Source organism: Balearica regulorum, chromosome 15 (assembly GCF_011004875.1).
Source record: "Balearica regulorum gibbericeps isolate bBalReg1 chromosome 15, bBalReg1.pri, whole genome shotgun sequence".
NCBI lineage: Eukaryota > Metazoa > Chordata > Aves > Gruiformes > Gruidae > Balearica > Balearica regulorum.
In genome coordinates this window covers 16,597,845-16,618,089 of record NC_046198.1, presented here as the reverse complement: position 1 = coordinate 16,618,089, position 20,245 = coordinate 16,597,845, and the positions used below count along the sequence as shown (strand labels likewise).

At 37.4% G+C, this 20,245-nt stretch overlaps 1 protein-coding gene across 4 annotated transcripts in view; it reads left to right on the top strand.

The window, feature by feature from the left end:
- The window catches only part of VPS35L (VPS35 endosomal protein sorting factor like), a 55,899-nt gene that overhangs the window by 22,085 nt on the left and 13,569 nt on the right, over positions 1 to 20,245 (top strand). For all 4 annotated transcript variants that reach the window (XM_075767413.1, XM_075767414.1, XM_075767416.1 and 1 more), the window contains 11 exons: positions 1,495 to 1,606; positions 1,801 to 1,917; positions 2,247 to 2,300; positions 2,711 to 2,791; positions 3,649 to 3,711; positions 4,752 to 4,837; positions 5,908 to 5,988; positions 8,424 to 8,487; positions 10,526 to 10,624; positions 11,296 to 11,373; positions 12,492 to 12,606. In XM_075767413.1, coding sequence (XP_075623528.1) covers positions 1,495 to 1,606; positions 1,801 to 1,917; positions 2,247 to 2,300; positions 2,711 to 2,791; positions 3,649 to 3,711; positions 4,752 to 4,837; positions 5,908 to 5,988; positions 8,424 to 8,487; positions 10,526 to 10,624; positions 11,296 to 11,373; positions 12,492 to 12,606 — 950 coding nt within the window. The remainder of the gene's footprint in view (positions 1 to 1,494; positions 1,607 to 1,800; positions 1,918 to 2,246; positions 2,301 to 2,710; positions 2,792 to 3,648; positions 3,712 to 4,751; positions 4,838 to 5,907; positions 5,989 to 8,423; positions 8,488 to 10,525; positions 10,625 to 11,295; positions 11,374 to 12,491; positions 12,607 to 20,245) is intronic.

Here is a 20,245-nt window from a genome sequence, read left to right as displayed (position 1 = left end):
GTGAATGCAATTTGGCCTGCTGATGAGCTATTCTCAGTTCATTTTATTGGCTAGGTAGGCTGAGTTCTGTGAAAGTTTTCAGCTACCTACGTTTTCCTGATGTGCTTTGCACAGCCCAGTTCTGCAGTGGCTAGGAAACTATAATATGTTAATCACTTAGACGAGGAATGGCACCATGGGCATTCTGTGACTGAGCTGAGGAGTGTGAGGAAAGTGTCATTTTAAACGTGATGTGAAGATGCTATTGTATCAGAGTGTATAATACGGGTAAAATAATTCATGTAGTCGGCTGTATTATTTTGTATAGGTGTTGATTTGTTTTGTGGAACTTATTTTTAAATCACCTTTTAGCGTTTCTCGTTGTAAAGATGTGCTAGGTGCCTCCTCTTTGTGCCTGCTTGCCCTTTGAAGGAAGGATCCGGTTTAGATGGTGTATAAAGCACAGTAGTTTTCTTTCGGAGCGGAGTTCAAAATATGACAAAGCAAGAGGCATCAGTATATAAATCTTTAAATAATCTCAGTATGTTCCATGAACATTGCAGCCATCTAGGTGAAAAGCGACAGCCTGCTTCTCTGTATGGCAAAGCATTTACCTAGTGAACTGGAAGTACTTGTCTAACGATAAAATGCAAATTCCAGTCAAATTGTGATGGGACCACTAATGCTCAGTCAGAAACACAGAGGATGCTGGGCTATTTTAAGCACTCCACAGAATTTCCCTCAAGGTAAACCGCCTCACATTCAGACTGTCTGTTTCAGACTCGTGAAGGACACAATGTTTTATGAGGCAGCCTCTCTGCTAACTCATGGCTGCGTTTGCCCAAGGGAATTGCCTTTTAGATGATATTAGATTTCGTTTCTTATGTTTGCATAATAGTATCAGTAAATTGGGTTTTACATTAATGCAATGAGTTTACTCTTCCATCAGTCACTTTGGCTTGATAGTAATACAAATACAGGTCTAGATGATTAATTGTAAATGTCTGAATATGCTGTTGCCAGTTATTGTATGGTAATGACTGTTTGGATTTATTTTAATCCTAAAAATGCAGCTGCTAGAAATCTGACTTTTATAACAAATATAGGAAGAAATTCAATAGAGATTTGCCCAGCCAAAGTATACTTTTGAACTGTAGTTAAAAAGAGTGAGTAAGTTTCTAAATGTCAGCTACTGCTGGTTCACCTGATCTTTCTAGCCAACTTCTGGTAAAACGATGGCTTCAAAAAACTTGTGTGGAACAAATGTTCTACAGGCTGGCTTACCTTTTCCTCATCTGATGGCTTAACGTTTTCTTGTCTTGCTTATGCACTATTACTCCTCATCAATGCAAGCTTGATTTGTGAGGGGGTTTTCTTCTTCCTTCTCCCATTTTTTTAAATTTAGAGTAGATGCTGGACAGTTGTTCGTCTAAGAAGTTTAGATTAATGTAAATGAGGGGACAACAAAATTTTAGTTGATGTTGAGCTGTTTGATTTGTGTTATGTTCGTTGTAGTGCTTTGCTGTTGAATTCAGTAATGTCGGCATTCAGAGCAGAGTTTATTGCTGCAAGATCTATGGACTTCATTGGCATGATTAAAGAGTGTGATGAATCTGGATTCCCAAAGGTAACTTTTTGTATGTAATTTGTGTTTTCTGACAGAGTTCTTTGTACTCTTAGTTGCCTACATAACTTGCACATCACTTAAATAAAAGGCGATTTGGTCCAAAAAAAATCTTTGTGCACAGTGTACCTGCTATGGCGGTGTTGGACGGGCACATATCTTCTGCTTTTCATTTAAAATTTCTCGTTAACTTTCAGCATCTCCTCTTTCGCTCCTTGGGATTAAACTTGGCATTGGCTGATCCTCCTGAAAACGATCGTCTTCAAATATTAAATGAAGCCTGGAAGGTTATAACAAAGCTGAAGAACCCACAGGTGAGTTATTGTCCGTTCTGTTTCACTACTGATTCTGTGTTTAGAGCAAAATTGTAGCCAGTTGTTCAGTAAGCATATGCTTAGCATGACATGGTTTACCTTTTGTAGATACACACAGTAATATCTTTATATGATCCATGCTTTTCTGGGCTCTACTTAAGCATAACTTAATTCTACATAAGCAACTTTTGAAGTTTGTCATTAGTGCTAGATCTTTAGGCCTGCATGAATCGTACCTTAGGAGTTAATTTTTTAAGGGTAATTTTTGCAAGTGTATTTCTCATAACCTCCTGTAAATATTGGTAATCATAAGACACATGTATTTCTAGGATTATATCAACTGTGCTGAAGTGTGGGTGGAGTATACATGCAGACATTTTACAGTAAGTGAAAATTACTTTGTTTCCTTTGAAGGTTTTCTGATGCAGGCTAAGTGGCTATATTAGTAGTTTGGTATTAAAAATGGAAAAGCTATGACTACTCAATATAAGTGTGTAGGACTTCAGTAGTGAATGAAAGATGCATTTTCTTTCATGAGCGATGAATAGGGACAAAAGATGCAGCATTGAAGGAGTCTTCATCGCTCCCCAGCACTGCTTTGATTTTAATGACAGATAGACCAGTTTCAGTAAGGATTTACTGGAGCTATGGCTAAAGTTCCTGGCTTAACTAGAGCTCCGTAGAAAGCTGATGCTTTGGCAAATGGAAATACATTATCCAACTGGTTTTCAGTGACTTTGTTTATGTGCTGATTTCATTACTGTATTTTGTAACCTCATTTTTCTCTACACAGAAGCGAGAGGTCAATACAGTTTTGGCTGATGTTATCAAACACATGACTCCTGATCGAGCATTTGAAGATGCTTACCCACAGGTAAAGAATTTATTTTGCCAAATCTGTAAAAATTTGTGCATTTTCTTAGATGAAATAAATTCTTAAACATTACTGATGTCTCTTACCACAAAATAATTATTTTTAAACACTGGCTGTAATGTGGGAAGCCTTTTGGAACAGGCTAATGCTGTGATTTGTTCCTCCTTTTTCCCCCACACATCAACCTTCCAGTTCAGAGAAATGCTAAAGCAGAATGATTTATGTGTTTAGAAGTATCAATAGTTAACTCCTACATCAACAGTGTTGTTCTGCTGAAGAAAATTAGCAATCATGGCAGGCTGTTTAAACAGAAGTAAACTGTAAAATAATCTATCCCTGCTTGGCGTTGTTAAGCCTTCAGTTAATTGTCGTGTCCAGTTCTTGAGACTGCATGCCAGGTGAGAGGTGGATTAGTCGAAGAGGTTCTAGAGGAAGGTTTTTGTGGTTACTTGGAGGGTAGATAAAGTGCCTACAAAAGAAGATTTAACAAACTGTTTTGAGGTTTTTGTGTGTATTTGGGTTTTTCTTAGTCTAGAGAGCTGGAGAACATGCAGACTATAAATCAGAAAAATGTGCCTAACTATAAAAAGTAAAGCACACATAAAGCCTGGGTAGGCTGGTCAGCCTCTGTTCCTGTGAGTTCTGAAGAGTGTGTTGGAAAAACAGCTGTTAGGAACAGCATAGCTGCAGCTGATCCTGCTTTGGGGAAAGAAATTACATTGATGAATGCCTGCAGTGTCTTCCAACCCAGTTTTCTATGAATAACTAGAGAAGAATAATTTCTGGTGTGGATAGTCTTAATTTAACTTGTATTAAAATAATTGTCCCCTTTTTTCTTCTTCTTTTTCCCCCTTTAGCTGCAGTCAATTATTCAGAAAGTTATTACCTATATTTATGACTTCTCTCTGCTTTTTTCAGTGGTAAGTGATACTCTGTTTAATAAATTTGTAAGAACTATTTTGTACTGCTTCTGCAAGAGAATTTACCTGTCTTGAATATTTAGATTGTTTGCACCCTAACATAGTGCGAGGACTTTTTATCAAGTAGATAAGTGTAGAAACATTTTGGAAGCTCTCTGCTGCTTACTACTTGAATATTCATGATTCTAATTCCAATTTTCTATACTTTTTTCCCCTTAGGCTTAGTTTGTTTGTTACTATGGCCTAAGTGATGATCAATGGGAGATAAAGTACCACTGATGTGTGTGTGTGTGGTGTCATGTAATTGCTGATAGCTGTTTCTCTGTTACGCTATACACTTAATATGCTCTGCCATAGGGCTTAAGTTTGGCATTGAAACAAAGTGAAACTTAGAGAGGTCAGAGACTGGATGTGAGGTAGACAAAGAGGAACAAAGAGAGCGAGTGTCAAAGTATTGAAACCAGTCGAAGAGTAAAATTTCAAGACTGACCCTGTGATTTGGAGTCAAGTCTTGTTCACAAATTGCTCAGATAATTCTGACAAACTTACGTTCGCTATATTCTTGATGTTACGGAAACTAAGTATTTCAGTATACAACCTAAACTCTTATCTTTGAAGAAAATTTGAATGTCTTGGACCTTCATATCTTGCCCTGGATACATGCAAAATGGTTGCTGGCATGTGGCCTCTTTTAATTGTTTTTAATATCCTACCTTTTGTTCCCATAGAGGTCTGAATTTGTCATGATCTTAACCTGTTTCAAGCATATGATTGCTTTTAAAAAATTTGCAACATTTGATTCTGTGTTTTGTGTTTTATTCTGGATCTCTGCAATCAATAAATCGATACACCTTTCAGCCATCAGTGCTTTTCCAGTTGTTCCACTCTCATCCTTCAAGATTAATTACTGTCTTCAAAAAAGATTAAAATAATTTTAACTAAAACAGCTATGATTATAAAACTTGTCCAAAATATTTATTGTTTTAGTGTGCTATTTGTAAAATACCTAATTTTACTTGTTTATGTATTTGTACTTTCAGGAGAAATTTTTGCCATTTCTGGATATGTTCCAGAAGGAAAGTGTGAGAGTGGAGGTTTGCAAGTGCATTATGGAATCTTTTATTAAGTAAGTGGAGAATATTGAGATTAAATGCACTCTGGAGGGTCTGGGGAATGTATTGAAAGATTGCTAGGGAAGATGAGTCAGTATATAGGCCACTTAGCTTCTGAAGGTGTTCTAGGCTATGGGGAAAAAAATGAAAATGTGTCAATTTTGTTAATGTATTGATTGACTGTTTAACTGCTCTCAAAGCAAGCTGAAATGGAAGTAATCACATTGATGCTGACTTACTGTGGATTAACAGAGTAGTTGTTCTCTGAGCTTTTTTAAATTTATGTTGCCTTAGTTGGTTTATGAAAATTATTTCCTATTCCAGCTGATGTGACAGCAGAGAACTGTTACCTTGGTATAATGGAGGAAGAGAGGCAGTCTTGTTACAGGCTCCATTATGTAGAAAAATGGGTGTTTCCACAGTTGAAAATGAACTTTGACAATATTTGAAGATGAAGCCTCATCTTCTAAGTCAAACAGTCCTTTTCTTTTCAGACAATTAACAGGTTCCTTGAAACATTTTTTTTTTTTTTTTTTAACCTTCCCTTCAGATATTTATATACACTGCTAAGCCCCCCAAGCCTTTTCTTCTCCAGGCTAAACAGTCCCAGCTCTCTTGGCCTTTGCTTGTATGAGACACGCTGCAGCTCCTTAATCGTCTTAGTGGTGCTCCACTGCACGTGTGCCTCTGTACCTAAACGTGACATTTATCCTTCCTGCCTGTCCATCAGTAGCTGATGTTGCTTCTTGGTTGATCTAGGATTGCTTTGTTTTGATGTTCTTGGGTTGCCTCAATGTATGATGTCTCTAGCTTGTTGTGTCCCTTAGGGAGTCAGATTCTGTGCCTTGGCAGTAAAGCTCCCTGTATTAAGATAATATCTCTTGACTGGTGTTTGTTGGAATTGTACTATCTATTAACCATGTGATCTTTGGAGTTCTGTTGGTTAAAAAATGACTATAAAGCTTGCGTAGTGTCATACAATGCCAATGACTGGAATTATGCATTACACCAGTGTTATTCAATGCATTGTTCTTCATTTTGACAGAGCACAATTTTTCATCACTTTTTCTAAAACATTTTGTAGGCATCAGCAGGAATCTACAAAGGATCCTGTTATACTCAATGCTCTTCTGCATATCTGCAAGACAATGCATGATTCTGTGAAGTAAGATTAACTTTACTCATACTAGTAACTGTCATTTATGCAAAGTTTGCCTGCTTGGTGTACAGTTTTGCATTTCAGAGGCTGTTTGTTCCATGGTAAATTAAGACATGGATCCAATTAGTGGTGAAGAAAGAGCTGTGCAGTGAAGTGGCAGCACATACCATTTGCTCTTATAATTATTACTTTATTTTGAGTACTAAAGCAGAATTTTAAAAGGAAAGTAGCAACGGTTTTGTAGAGTTTTCTACTGAAGCAGAGACACTAAACAATCCAATCTTCAAAAAGTATTTTTGAGAGTGAAACCACTGTAATCGTTAAGTGAATAATAAACTATTTTTGAAATTTAAGTGAGTATGTAGCTATTAAAGCACAGATTGCCATACTCAATTATACCTTTTTTGGGGCCACTGTTTTCAGCCATTACAAAGGGGTATGGACACCTGGAAGATCTCTAGAAACTTGAGCAGGGGAAGTAGAACAGAGACGCTCTTGAACCATCTATGTCTTTCCCCTAAATCCCCTTCACTTTTCCCCTTGCCTTTGAGTGCCGAGGTTGTTAGGGATCCTGGGTGCCCTGTTGCACCCTCACTGAATAGCAGTTGTGAAAGTGATAGACAGTTGTGGTTTGTGGGTAACTTGCAAAAATCACGCAGAAACCTGTGCCTGATTGAAAATAGAGCCAGAATCACAATGCTGCAAATTTTAGATCTTAAGAGCAAAAATCTCCTTTTTTCTTCTGGTTTGGGTTGAGTAGAGTTTCTTTTGGTGCTCAGAGCCCAGAGCCTCTTAGCATGGCAGACCCTGTAAAGGAACTTGTAACTTTCTCAGCCTTGATTTGCCATGAATGCAAGATTTATTGCCAATAAAGAAGTCGGATTTGGCGTGTTATTCCAATTTATACCAGCTAGAGTGCTTTATTTTGGGTTAGAACATCTTATTTGGCTGTATGTTGCGCTAAAAGCCACTCAACCTTTAAACAGAACAATATATTGAAGCTAAAACAGCTTATTAAAAAAATGAAGTTGTTTATGGCAATCCATATTTGGTGCTTCCTCTGACGTTTTGCCAAAACAATTTGATAGTTTCCTGGAATCCTTAAAAATCCCTTAAACCAGCAGTTCAGTTCTTTTTGCTGAGATAAGGTGATGTACATCGTCAGCTTGACTCAGTTGTGTCATCTCGTATTGGCAAATCATCATAAATTCGAACTATCTTAAGGTAACTCCTGCATCTGTTTTTACGTTGTGGTTCAGGAAACTCCCAGCCCATTGTGTGGGGCTCGCTGACCCCCTCACAGCTGTGGGAGGATAACAGCCTGTGGACTGGTAGGGCTCTGATTCAGAATTGAACTGGAAACCTGTAACTGACCCGGAGATCTCATTACAAGTCTTCTGAGCCTTTCAGAGCCCATCCGTCGACTCTTTTGATTGGCAGTGCACTAATGAGCTAATCGTGCTGAGATTTTCTTTCCTCCTTTACTGAATTTGTATAATAAAACTATTGTTCTCTTCCCATCTGGTGTCTGAGCTAGGAAATTGGTAACTGATATACTAAAGGTCAAAGCTGGAGCCAAGTATATAATAGTAAAAGGATTAAATTGTATTAGTTAATTGTTATTTAACTTTTTGTTCATCCATTTTCAGGGAAACAGGTTTGACTTACTGGATTTTAATGTGATGTAAATTTGTTTCAAATCAGATTTAGATTCTTCTGTAGATAAGAATCTAAATTCTGTAGACAATATCGGTGATAATCTTGAAACGAAACTCTTTTTACATATCAATTCAGTTCTTACTAAAACATCAAAAAGGCAGCACTGTAACAAGGGATGTTAATTATTTTTTAAATAATTATTTTTTAAATAATTAACAGGGTTAGTAAAAAACCAAAATACCAAAAACCCCAAACAAAACAATAAACTAATGTTGTTTCTAAAATAAATACATGAACTATTACATATACTTTTTAAAGTGTATTTTAAAAGCTTTTCTCCTTAAATAGGATAACTTTCTTCTAAGAATTGATTTACTAATTTCTTTATGTTTTTATAATTGGTTCCTACTCAAGTTCTCATGTTGTAACACAAGACTGAAGCCATTTGCTTGCTGCAGTAAAGCAGAGAAGAATGTTAGCTTGGCTTCCTTCTCATGCCAAAATCTGAGTTTCTGTAAAATGTAAAGACACTCTTAGCGATTTTTTTTTTTTTTTTTTTTTAATTTGGAATTTAGTTTGGCACATGGTTGACTTGGTAATATTCATATTAAAATTATTTTTATTGCTTTATAACTAAAATTACAAGCTTTGTGGTCTTAGTGTGCAATAAATGTTTTATATGGACATAACATTATATAAATTAGTATGTATCATTTGAACCTTTTACAGATAAATAAGATAAGCAATATTCTAAAATTTGCCATATGCATTTTCTCTTATAGCGCACTAACGCTTGAGGACGAGAAAAGAATGTTAGCAGCTTTGATAAATGGATTCATAAAAATGGTGAGTTGACAGTTGTGTGCACCTGTTGGGTTGTACCTTCAAGCCAGGATTTTCTTGAGATCCCCAGGAGAAACAGGTGCCCGTGTAGCTGAATCAGAGACAGTGTCTGACTTGCTTCAGACTGTTGAAAACCTCAACCCGTGTATTTTAGTGAAATAAGTGTGCCTGTGTTGAAAGAAATACCATACAGTATTGATGCTGCCATGGTGCAATATGAGAGTTTAAAGTGCACATGTTGTTTATTTAATCATATTTTCTGCTAGTTTTTTAAATCTCATGTTAAACGTGGTAAGTATTTGAAAGTTAGAGCATTTAATGTCTTGTCTATTAGAGCAACAGAGAGGTCGGTGATTTGTGTGAGTGAAGTTCCACTACCCAGCTCTAAATGGAACCAATACCAGCTTTAAAAAACACAAAATAAATGTAACGTGTATGTTATTCTTGTCTCTATATTAATTTACAAATAAGATAATTTGCATCATCAGATTACTAGTCCCACAAAAACTCTAGTTGTTTTGTCTTGAAATTAATTTTTAACCCTTCCCTCCCTCTTATCCCAGTAAAATCTTTTGTTCTTGTCTGTTGTGTTTGAGATGTCAGGTTGTTTTAGGGAGATGTGCTCAAGCTTTTTTTTTATTCTCTAGCCAGGTACTCTCAGTGCTTGGCTTTTTTTCCCAGAGTCAGAGCTGACAGGCTTTGTCTCTACTTGTCCTCTTTGTTGCAATTCTGTGAATTTATCTTTAGATGGTTGCTTTCTCTTCAGCTATAATATTTTGCTATTTAATGTTTTAAATATAATTTTGCTTTATCAAGCTTTATATGCAGTATAATACTGTATAATTTCCTTTAGCCGGATTTCCCACATTGAATAATATTTGATGTGGCTTTATAGTCTTGGTTTAAGAGGGAAAAAAAAATCCCATAGCAGCAACATGACTAGTTATGCATTTTAAACTGGCACACATTAAGATGTGGAGGGAAAAGCAGTTGTAACAGTCATCCTTACAGTCAGGCTTTTTTATGGAAAATTTTATATTTTTAGAGAAGCTTTCTTGACACTAGGGCTCCAGACTCAGCAGTTGCACAAATAGAAGAAAGGCAAAGACAGTTGTCTGTAATGTAAGAAGCAATCCTTTGTTTTCTGGTGCATTTCCTTTGATCTTTCACTGTATGGATTAAATATAATTTTTATTTTAATTCTGTAAAAACTTCTTACGCGTGTAGCTTGAGAAATAATGAATAATGCAACCTTTACTTCTATTAGAAAAAAATTCCATTTGAATGCATAAATGTAGACAGACTGCCTGGAGACTTTCTCTTGCTAGGCTTTTAATTGGCAGCTGAGACACTGCAGCTGACAGCTCTTGGTTTTTTAAAATCTGGAGGGTTGGAAGTAGAGTGTTCTCACACAAGGGCTGGTTTTGACTTCTTTCCTGCCAGCATGCACGGTTGCAGGCTTTTGCCATACTATATAAGCATATATTTATTAACCAGACTTGAGGAAAACCTGCTTTCCTTACTGCTATGTCTAGTTAGGAAAACGCTAACTTTTCTTGGAGGCCCTTTAGCAGCTACCAATTACAGGAATCTGAATACCGATTCACTGATCTATATCTGTTTTTCTGGGGTTTTTTTGTTTTGCTTTTTAAAGTATGATCTATACCAAGCCTTTGTCCCTGTTCCATAAAGAATCAAGAGTTCTGCTAGTTTTGAAAACACTTTGCAAATCTACGATTTCAATTTTGCTTTCTTGATAAGTACTAGATCTGTGAAGTAGAAGAGCATGTGGCGAATGGACAAAAAAACCCCTGCAAAACCTTCCAGGTTTCCTGGAAAGCAGATGGTTAAAAGGACAGAGATTCTTCAGGTGCTATTCTGTTGTTAATGTTGTTTTTTTTTTTTTTTTTCTTCTTACCAGTATATGGGGATTCTGACTTTTGAATATCTGTGGTTTATCTGCATGCAGTTTTATATTTCTTAAAGTTAATGGCCTGCAACGGTAAAATCTAGGGGTTTGGGGTTTTTTTTTCTGTTACAGGTTTCATTTGGTCGTGACTTTGAGCAACAGCTGAGTTTCTATGTAGAAGCCAGGTCAATGTTTTGCAATCTGGAGCCTGTTCTGGTCCAGTTGATTCATGTAAGCTACAGTTCATCTACATTATCTTGATAAGTGGGAATATATTTGCCGTTCTCCCGTTCCCTGCCCAGATTATTGGTCTATGTCAAAATAAGTCTGAAATCTTTTTATCAGGTGTTTTTAAAGTAGACTTTGATCTCATCTCTCATTTTATCACCCCAGGCTCTGAAGTTCTTGCTTGACAGGCATGCATGATATCCTTGCAACAAAGCAAACTGGCTATTTTGCAAGAAATTTCGTGTCTAATAAAATAAACGGCACTCTCGAGCATTCAGAATTTGGGTTCTCTCTTCTATAATCCTCGATTTAGGAGAGATTAGACTGTGTCTCGCTGCATATAGGCAGAGTCCTGCTGTGATTGGGAAGGTTAATCTCTGTTCTGTACTGAGTCACATGTCAGGTGAGCATTAGCTGCATCTGATTCCTTTACAACATTGTATCTTCTCTTAAATTCTTCTATTATTTTATTTTTGTTTTTTGTAATAAGAGCGCTAGCTAGTAATCACAATTTTTACACCACAAAGGAGGTGATGACAGCACTGTATCAGGGTCCTTCTTGACAGTTTCTGCTCTCTAAATGCATGCAGTAAAACATACAGTTTGTTATTTGCTGCTGACCTAATAGATCTGTGCGTTTTTCTTAATTCTTTGCTTTTTGTTTTTATGTGTAGTCTGTGAACCAACTAGCAATGGAAACAAGAAAGGTGATGAAAGGAAATCATTCCAGAAAGACTGCTGCATTTGTCAGGGTAGGTCTGACTAATAAATTTGAGCCTACCTTCTTAGCAGATAATACTCTCTGCTGTCACCTAAGTTTATTATTTTTGCAAAAACAGTATGTTAGTATTTTTTGACACTGTTTGTAGTCTCGTTTTCTTTCATTACCATTGATCTTCACTCTCTAAAGCCAAATGCTGCAGTTTAAGAAAAAAAAAATACCCAAAGCTTCTAATAGCTTTGTGTTAAAAAAGAGCAGCAAGATCAACTCCCTCTCTAAAAGAAGGTTCATTGGAGAGGTGTTTGTGTGAGTTCTAGAAAGCTCTGCTATATTTGAAATAAAATACTTAATTTTTATGCAACTCAATCAGAGAGAGAGGGGGAGATGGGGGGAAAGAATACATTTAAACCTCTGTCTCATAATATCAGCGTTGATATACTGAAATCACTGTTGGAATTTCAAATAAAATGTTCCTTTCGGCTTTAGTGCCTCTGAGTCTGTATAGATATGCTCAAATGAGCTTTGAACTGTGCACAGGCTGTGCAAGTTGCTTGTGTTCCCCTCTTCTCACCTGAAACATAGCAACGAAGATGTCTTCACCTTCATGTGTTGTGTAGATGTTTGCATATTAATAGATTTTTGTTCACGGCACCCCCGCACAGTTTCCTGGAGAAAGGATAGTTAGGGTGACACTGGCCAACTTCTGTGTGCCTGGGAGCCACTCGCTCCAGCAAGGTGGTTGGGGCGCAGCGTGCTGCACGAGGGCTGCTCCCCCCGCCCCATGTCCACCAGCGGGGCTGTCCCTGAGGACCAGGACTCTGCTCCTCTAGTTAGATGTGGTCTTGAGCTGCAAGCTGCTTGCTTGAGGAGAGAGGATCTCTTTGAGCTAGAGTCACAGAGTAAGTTTTGCGCTAATCTACTCATAATAACAATAATTACTAATAATAAATACTGTTATAATTATTGACATAATAATGAGAAAGTTGAAGTTGCTGATTTTGGACTTCACATAATGTTTGCTTTTTATTAAAAGTCTTTCCCAAAACTGACTTACAGATTTTGATTCCTAACCGTGTATAAAATCAGTAATGATTGCTATAATTCTGAGTCAGGAATTTTCTTCAGTTTCATTTTTTTAATTTGCTTTAGGCTTGTGTTGCCTTCTGCTTCATTACAATTCCATCTCTGAGCAGTATCTTCACACGTCTTAATCTGTACCTACACTCTGGACAGGTTGCTCTGGCAAATCAGTGTCTTTCACAAGGTAAGGTAATTTGTTGACTTAAAGGTTCTCTTATTTCAGAAATATTTCTAGCTGTGAATAATAACTTGGTTGAAATCACAAGTCATATATTTATGATGTACTTAAAATACAGCCCTGTTTCAAGCACTGTTACAGTGAAAACTTGTCATATTAAAGCAATTCTTCGATTCTAACACTAATCCTGTGATCTAAATAACCAAGACAGCTGGCTCTGGTTGACGTAGTCATGTCTATGAGGTAGGTTGTCCTAAATTACTTAGAAATTATGGAAAGCATGGAATGTTTTTCTCCTGCATACTTATGCAGGCACTCTAATCACAAATGATGTGCTTTATTATAACTGGAAAAAGAAACTAGTTAATCTGTGTAGTAGTTCATGGGCTGACAAACAAGCTGGAAGAGAATTAAAACTTAGGTCAAGGACACCAGAAACTTGCTATCAAAGCACATGTGTGATAAATGCTTAGCTAAGGAAATGCACTACTATATCAGAGTGAAACGATGGAATAATACCAGATAATATGAAGAACAAAAAATATCTTTTCTTTTTTTGATCTCCATTATTGGTTGAACCAGGGCCTGAGTACAGTTGCTAGCCATCCTGTTAGCTCAATCTTAAGTAATTGGAAATTCTGGCAAAAAGTGATTTGGGGAAAAAAAATTGAGCTACTCTGGGACCAGAATGGGCCTGAAGTCTGTGTCACTGTTTAATATGATCTTGTTCCTGTTCGTATCACAAATGGAAGACAGTTACCTATTCTGAAAGTCTTCTCGTACTTTTAACTGTTTGCAGTATCTTTCTTTTCCTTTTTAAAGTGATGTCATTCTACTTTGTTTTGCAATTTTCATACTGACTTTAAATGCTTTCCGATGGTAAATGCTTTTCCTTTACATGTTTTCAGTGGAGCTGAGAGAGTTATAAATTGGATTGCTTTGCAACATCTTTTATTGTGGCTATTAATTCTTTGTTTTAGCTCTGTGCTTCTTTCTGAGAGCTTGTTTTCCAAGCTGTGCGTTTACCAGTAAGTTCCAGCTGCACAAACAAGCTGACTTAGGATGCTGATTAAGACTTTTTAGTACAGGGTGACTGTTGTATTTCTTTGTTTTGAATCTGATGCTGCCCATATAGCAAAGCAGAGGGATTTAGAGTAAAGCTGGCTGTTGTGTCCAAGTATGTTGTGCAAATAAAAGAGCTGCAAAGTCTGTTGTTGTGCACGGTCTGTATTGTGCAGTTTATTTTTGGGTAACAGTTTACCAAAAATGGACTTGTTTTTTCTTCCTGTGATGTTTTGTTTAATTGACCAGCTTACCTTATCCTTTGTATCAGTTTTTGTTACTGTTGCTGTGTTGCAGTGCATCTCTTGCTGGAAGCAAATCTAAAGCAGTTTTTCTGTAATATTCGGTCTTTGAGGACTATGTCCTGCCCATGTTGGGACCAACTCTGGGGTTTAATAATCTTTCCATTTATAAACTGCATTTCCACTATTTTTGAGATCTAACTCTTCTCAGAGTGAGACTCCTGGGCCCCAACAATTGTCTAGGTTTTTCAGTGTGAGAGTTTATAAACGTGCACAGCTGCTGTTTGACACGTGAACACAGTGCACTCACTAAACAATGAATAGGATCCCCACTCTGAAATCTTTTAAGGTAGCAGGTAAATGCAAAGTATTATGAACTCAGTCTCAAATGTCTGTCTATTAGCCACTCTCTCCTGAATTTTAGACCCACAAGAGAGAGGAGCATTTGGTCCATCTCAGCTTTTGTTGAAATGAAACGTGCAAAAAACCCCTCTGGTGTTCAGTAACTCCGTCTACCAAGGTTCTATTGTTACACCCTTTTTTGCTTCCTTAGAAAAGCTGTTTTGGGCATAATTTGTATTCAGAGACAAGTTGCTTGTATGAGTAATTTAGCATGTGTTAACCAGTTAGGTGACAGTGCCACCAGTCTTGGGACATTTTTTGTGAACTGTCTTTGCATATTCTGATGTTTTGTAGTCAGATAACGTGTCCTTGAAAGCTACCTTTCACACAGTTCAATCTGTGTATCAACTGAATGCATTTCATGTGTGTAAGAAGTACTGATTAATTCATAACAGGAAATTTAAATCCAGTCCGTTAACTGAGTTAACTGATGCCAATTAGATCCTAATCTACTAAAACTAATGCAGCATGAAGTGAAGTTTTAAGAGTATGCAATTAATGATAGCATTAGGCTAGGAGGTGAAATTGTGCCTTCTGTGTAACCTTTATTTCAAGCTGACTGGAATTAGCTTAATCAGTTTAAAATTGGGAAGAGAAATAAAACTGAAAGGTAATGTACCTGATCTGATAGCTCAGTCAGTAGTGGGGCACGCGCGTGTGCATGTGCACGCAGTTTCTCTGTAAAGATTCCAGCTGTTGTTTTTAGCGAGTTAAATTCTTAGAATTTTTTTTTTAAATTTTAATTTCCTACAGGGAGTCTAGCTATTTCAGTGAGTTGAGTTTTCACCTAAACATGCAACAAAATTGAATTTCACAGGATAGATTTCTGTTGGCAGTAGGAAGATTTCTCTAAATTGCCAACGTACCTAACTTGAAAAAAGAATAAAATTACCTTTGGGGTAGATAAGGGGAATTTAAAAGATTGCTTTTTTTATGAAGAGGATGTGTGGGTTGTAACAGTAAATAGTTTGCTGACCTGAGGATTGCACTGATAAGCTACCAACAACTGGAGAGCTACAGCGAATCTGCTCGTAAGTGGAGGAGTTCGGGTTTTGGCTCCTTCCCCATCTCGAGGGGTCACAGAGCATCGGTCCCTGTGTCTCGCTGTTCCTACTTCCTCTGTCGAATCAGAGCCCTGTCCCCTGGGGTTCGCCACACCGTTAATCAAAGCAACTCTGTGGTGCCTGTTTGAACTCACCCAAATACTTCAGTATTATAAAACTGTAATTGTAATATTTCTTGGAATAGATTTTCATTAATAAAATGCAGTTGGGTCAGAAACATGAATTTATAGGCTCATGGAAAGTCCAGTATTAATAGGCTGATGGATGTCTGTCCAGGTATGTTGTTCAACGTGTTTTAAACACAGCTGTTGTCTCTTCTGTCTCCACCTCCCAAGAGGTACTTTAAATATCTGTAATTACGTTCAGAATGTTTTAGGTGATCTTGTCCGGGATGCATAGTTTGTGCCTCTGGAGAGCCTTTTAAAAGCCCACCTTAGAAGGGAAGATGCTAGATTTTAGAGATGTGCTTTTCATTTTTCTTTAACTGGGCCACAGAAGGCTGCATGCTGCCAACATAGAGTAATAAATTCTCATCGGTCATGCTTTCTGTCATAGGGAGTGCTTGGCCTAAATTGAGATGAAATGCACGCTCTGTTGTGTCACTCTTCTGGATTTCTGAGATATAGGTGTTATTTTAATGTCATGTATTTCCTCCCTGTGGAAATGCTGCTTTTGCCTGTCAAAGAACAGACAGCATGACTTTTTAATTGTTGGTCACAGCATTCAGCGGGTGGGTAGAGATGACACAACTTTCTGGTAATGTGTGTTGAGTGGCCTTTTTATTTTAAAGGCTGTGAAGTCCTTGCCTCGCTTCAGAAGTAACACGCTGAGTGAATAAAGTAATTCAACTGACTCCGTGTGACAGATTTCACTGGGATATTGTCAAACATAAAACTTTATAAAAATGAAGAGTCTTTGTCCCCCAAATTAACTGATGCGGATCTTTTGTTTAGCAAATGCAGATTTTAATTCTGAAGCGTGCAGTGCTTAAAGTACTTCAAGATATTTGTTCTGTTCTTCAAATGTAGCTGAAACACGGTTTCACTAGTAGATTGCAAAAGGAATTTCTTCTTCTGCTTCAGAAAATGTTACTTTTCATAAGTGTTCTCTAAATATGACAGACTTCAGCCAGACTTTGGAGAACGTATGGTGTGGAATATCTAATAAACAGTTTTTAATCATAGTCTAATAATGTTTTAGTGTATTTTCTCAGCATTAGATAACAATTTTTAGTATTCCTTCTTAATCTCCTAAAATCTTTATAAATCTGATGAATATAAATAGACTATATATAGAATTTAAGGTAAAGAATTTAGAGAAATAAGAACCTGATGAAGTTTTTACAGATTTTGGGACTTACTGGCTCATGCTTCTCTGGTGAGATCAGTACATGCTGTTACCTTTTTAAATCCTGTTTTCCCTGAAGGCAGCAAAGTAGCTTTGGGAGGAACTGATGCGATACTGTTTTCCTTGCTAGTAATACTAAATGTTGCTTTATTTGGACAAAATTATGACTTGTACTGTTGCCTGAGATTTCCACAGCTGGAAACTTCTCCCATTCACACAACTTTTTCTTGTTCCGCTTTTTATCTCAGCCAATAGCTTTTCCATGTGATGTGAGAGAGATGACATCTCTGTCTCTGTAAGCTTTTCAGACTAGCGTTTCATATGTTTGTCAGTTCTTCAAGTCTGTCTAGCCCCTGACCTGTTTTGGAAAGTGTCTAGCAGCATCTACTAAGGGAGCGTAAAGGAAACGATAGCGGAGAATGATGCTTCCTAGCTTTCACCTGCAGGTGGTCTAAATACATCCTTCAACACAGGTTGCATATGGACCACGGCATTTAATAAAACAGGTGGACCAATCCTTAGGAATTTAATTATTTTAATCAATTTTTACTTTTTAGCCTTTGTAACTTCATGTGACAATGAGTTCCACAGTTACATGCTACTTGGAAATCTACTCTTAGGGATTTATTTCTGTATGGTTTTTTAAATGTTAGCTGAGTGTTTCAGTGCATCCAGCTGATCTACTAGTGATGCTGTGAAAAAATCAGTCATTCTTGGTTCATTTTCTTCATGCTACCTATGAGATGATGGAGTAGCTAAGCTCCTGAAGAATGTGTGTCAGTATAGTCTTTTCTAATAAGGAAACAGTTCCATGCCTTAGCACCTTTTTTAATCTTCTATTTATCCTTTTGGAAATGGGAAGATCAGGACTGTCTTCCAGGTATAAATGCACAGCAGCTGTATAAATGATACAATGACACCTCAGTTTTCCATTACTGTCCTAATGATTCTTATAATTGCCTTGCCTTTCGACAGCTGTTTAGGATGTAGTTTTCAGGAAACCATCTATAATGACTCCAAAATCTTTCGTGAGCGTAAATAGCCTATTCAGAGCTTATCTCTCTATAGTTATAGCAAGGGCTGTTTCTTTCCCCGCATGCCTTACTAATATAAGATTTCATCTGCTGCTTTATTGCTCAGAATCATGAGATCCATCTGTGATGCTTTGCAGTCACGTTCCAGACGAGTCTGCAAACATTGTCACCTCCCAGCTCACCATAAGGACATGTCTTGCTGCAAAACCTTAAGGAATGTGGTAGTTGTTTCACTCCACCATGAAAACTTTTTAATCCTGCTCCTTTCCCTCTCTGCCCCATCCTTTATTAAGTTGTGAATCCTCAGGAGGACTTTCCTCCTTATCTTTTGTCAGCTTAGTTTTAAGAGCCTTTTGTATGAGGGACATTAAGTGTTTTTTAAAAATCTAAGTATTTGTGTTTGCTGGGTCGCTCTTAAACACAAACTTGCTGGTTCTTTGGAAAACTTGCGAGACTTCTGAGGAATGATTTCTCTCTGCAAAAACCATATTGACTCTTCAGTGTTGTATCATGTTTTTCCATGCGTCTGCTCATTTGAGATTTTTTTTCAGATTTTTTTTCCCCACCTCATATATCCTGGAGAAACTACAGTATTTAACTATAGCATTTATTATTTCAAAGTTTCCAGTATTACTAATGGAGCTCTCTTTAAAGACTGCTGATGATACTTTACCTCACAGTCTGTAGGGATTACATGGAATTTAGAGAGGTAGGCTGAAATTTGTGGTTGGGTTGTTTTGGGGTTTTTTTGGGAGGTAGTATGTGTTGCATTTACTGATTAGAGCTTAAGAATAAAGTATCTTGTATCCAGTGTTCTTGCTCATACTGTACGATCATCCTGTACGACTCTTCCCTTCCACTTACGCCTCTGTATGCCTTTGGAAGTACTAAGGCCTTGCTAACAATCTGTAATCAAGCTAGTCCTAAAACTAGCACTAGCAAGCTTCACCTGCATAATTACCTTTTTATCTGCAGCTAATTCTTGGTATGAATTAATATGAATTAACATAGTATGCTGCAGTTCACCAAGCAGCAGCGCATTCATTTCCTTATGTCATCTTTGTTACTTCAAATAATTCTTTGTAGTTTCTGGATTGGAAGTGATGCGTAGAGGGTTTTAAGACATATAACTTTCAGTAAAACAATAGGTCAAGGGAAAAACACATTTGAACAATGTGGCAAAACTCTCACAGTGACTCACCAAGGTGAGGAGAAGGAATGCCAACTGTTTGCAATGCTTGGTCGTCAAAACAGTAATGCATTAATTAACAACAAGAAAAAAAGGGGGGGGGGCGCACGCGCAACGAAAACCCCACGCTTGCTTCCCATTAGGTTTTTTGCACTGGAGTATAAGGCTTCATTAAATTTCCAACATCTGTCGGATGTGGTAGCAGAATCTTCAGAGCATTAAAATATGCTTGACAGCATCGTAGGACACGAAGGTGATGCAGAATGCAAAGACTGCGTCTGGTCCCTGGTTTTGTCCTTTGGGTGGGCTTAGCCTCGTGTCACTGTATCCGTGATTAAAAATAGTTTGTGTAGGTATGTCAAACTCACTCCCTTTTGCTGTTTGAAGGTGGACTTAAGGAGCTTAATTGTTTTCCCATCTCTAATGGCTTTGCACCTCCTTGGTTTTTTGCCAAGATGCAGCAAATACAATTTAAGCTAGATTTTTATATGTAGAGAGATTGCTGTATAGAAATATATGGAGGTGCATGTATTTGTGTTTGTATATAATTAAATGTATGTGTGTGCGTACCATCATGAATATTGACAATAACAAACATTCACCACCAATCTCAGTTGCTTTTTCTGTAGGAGAGTATTAGTGGAAGTGCTGACTTGGATAGCCAAGACTGCTAGTTTTCACAGCCTGAAGGTCAGCATGTATGTATGCTCGGGGGAAAGATTTACAGGATTATGGTCAACCAAAATGAAGGAGCTGCTGTGAAAGGATATATTTAGTGAAGCATGAAGTATGTCATGTTCGGAGCACTGCACAAGATATTAACAGCGGTCTGGGAAGACTTTATCATGATGATTTGTTGCAAGGCGCAGGCTGCTCTCCCCTTATCCAACTTAACAGTGGCTCACTTTAGAAGCAGTATCGTACTTTAGGCAGATAAGAAAACAGCATCCTTCACCAGAAGCAGCCTTTTTTATCTTTTTTTTTAATCAAGAACATAACATCGTTGTGGTTATTGGTGCTTTTTAAGTGGTTCCTTACACCTTTTGGAAGCCAGGAAAAGCGGGTGTATGGTTTTCTCTTGAAACGTATCTATAGTAACAGTATTGTAAATTGACTTTTAAAAGATACAGAGAAAGGACTGTTGCATAACCTCATAACTAGTGTAATTCAGAATTAAGTACCGATGCTTATTTCATACTTAAGCAGTCAGCACTTCTGTGGCAACCTATTTAGTGAACTTTTCTTTGAAACTCAGAGCATGCGATGCATACTCTGACACCTCTCTACAACTGAACAGGCTGGTAG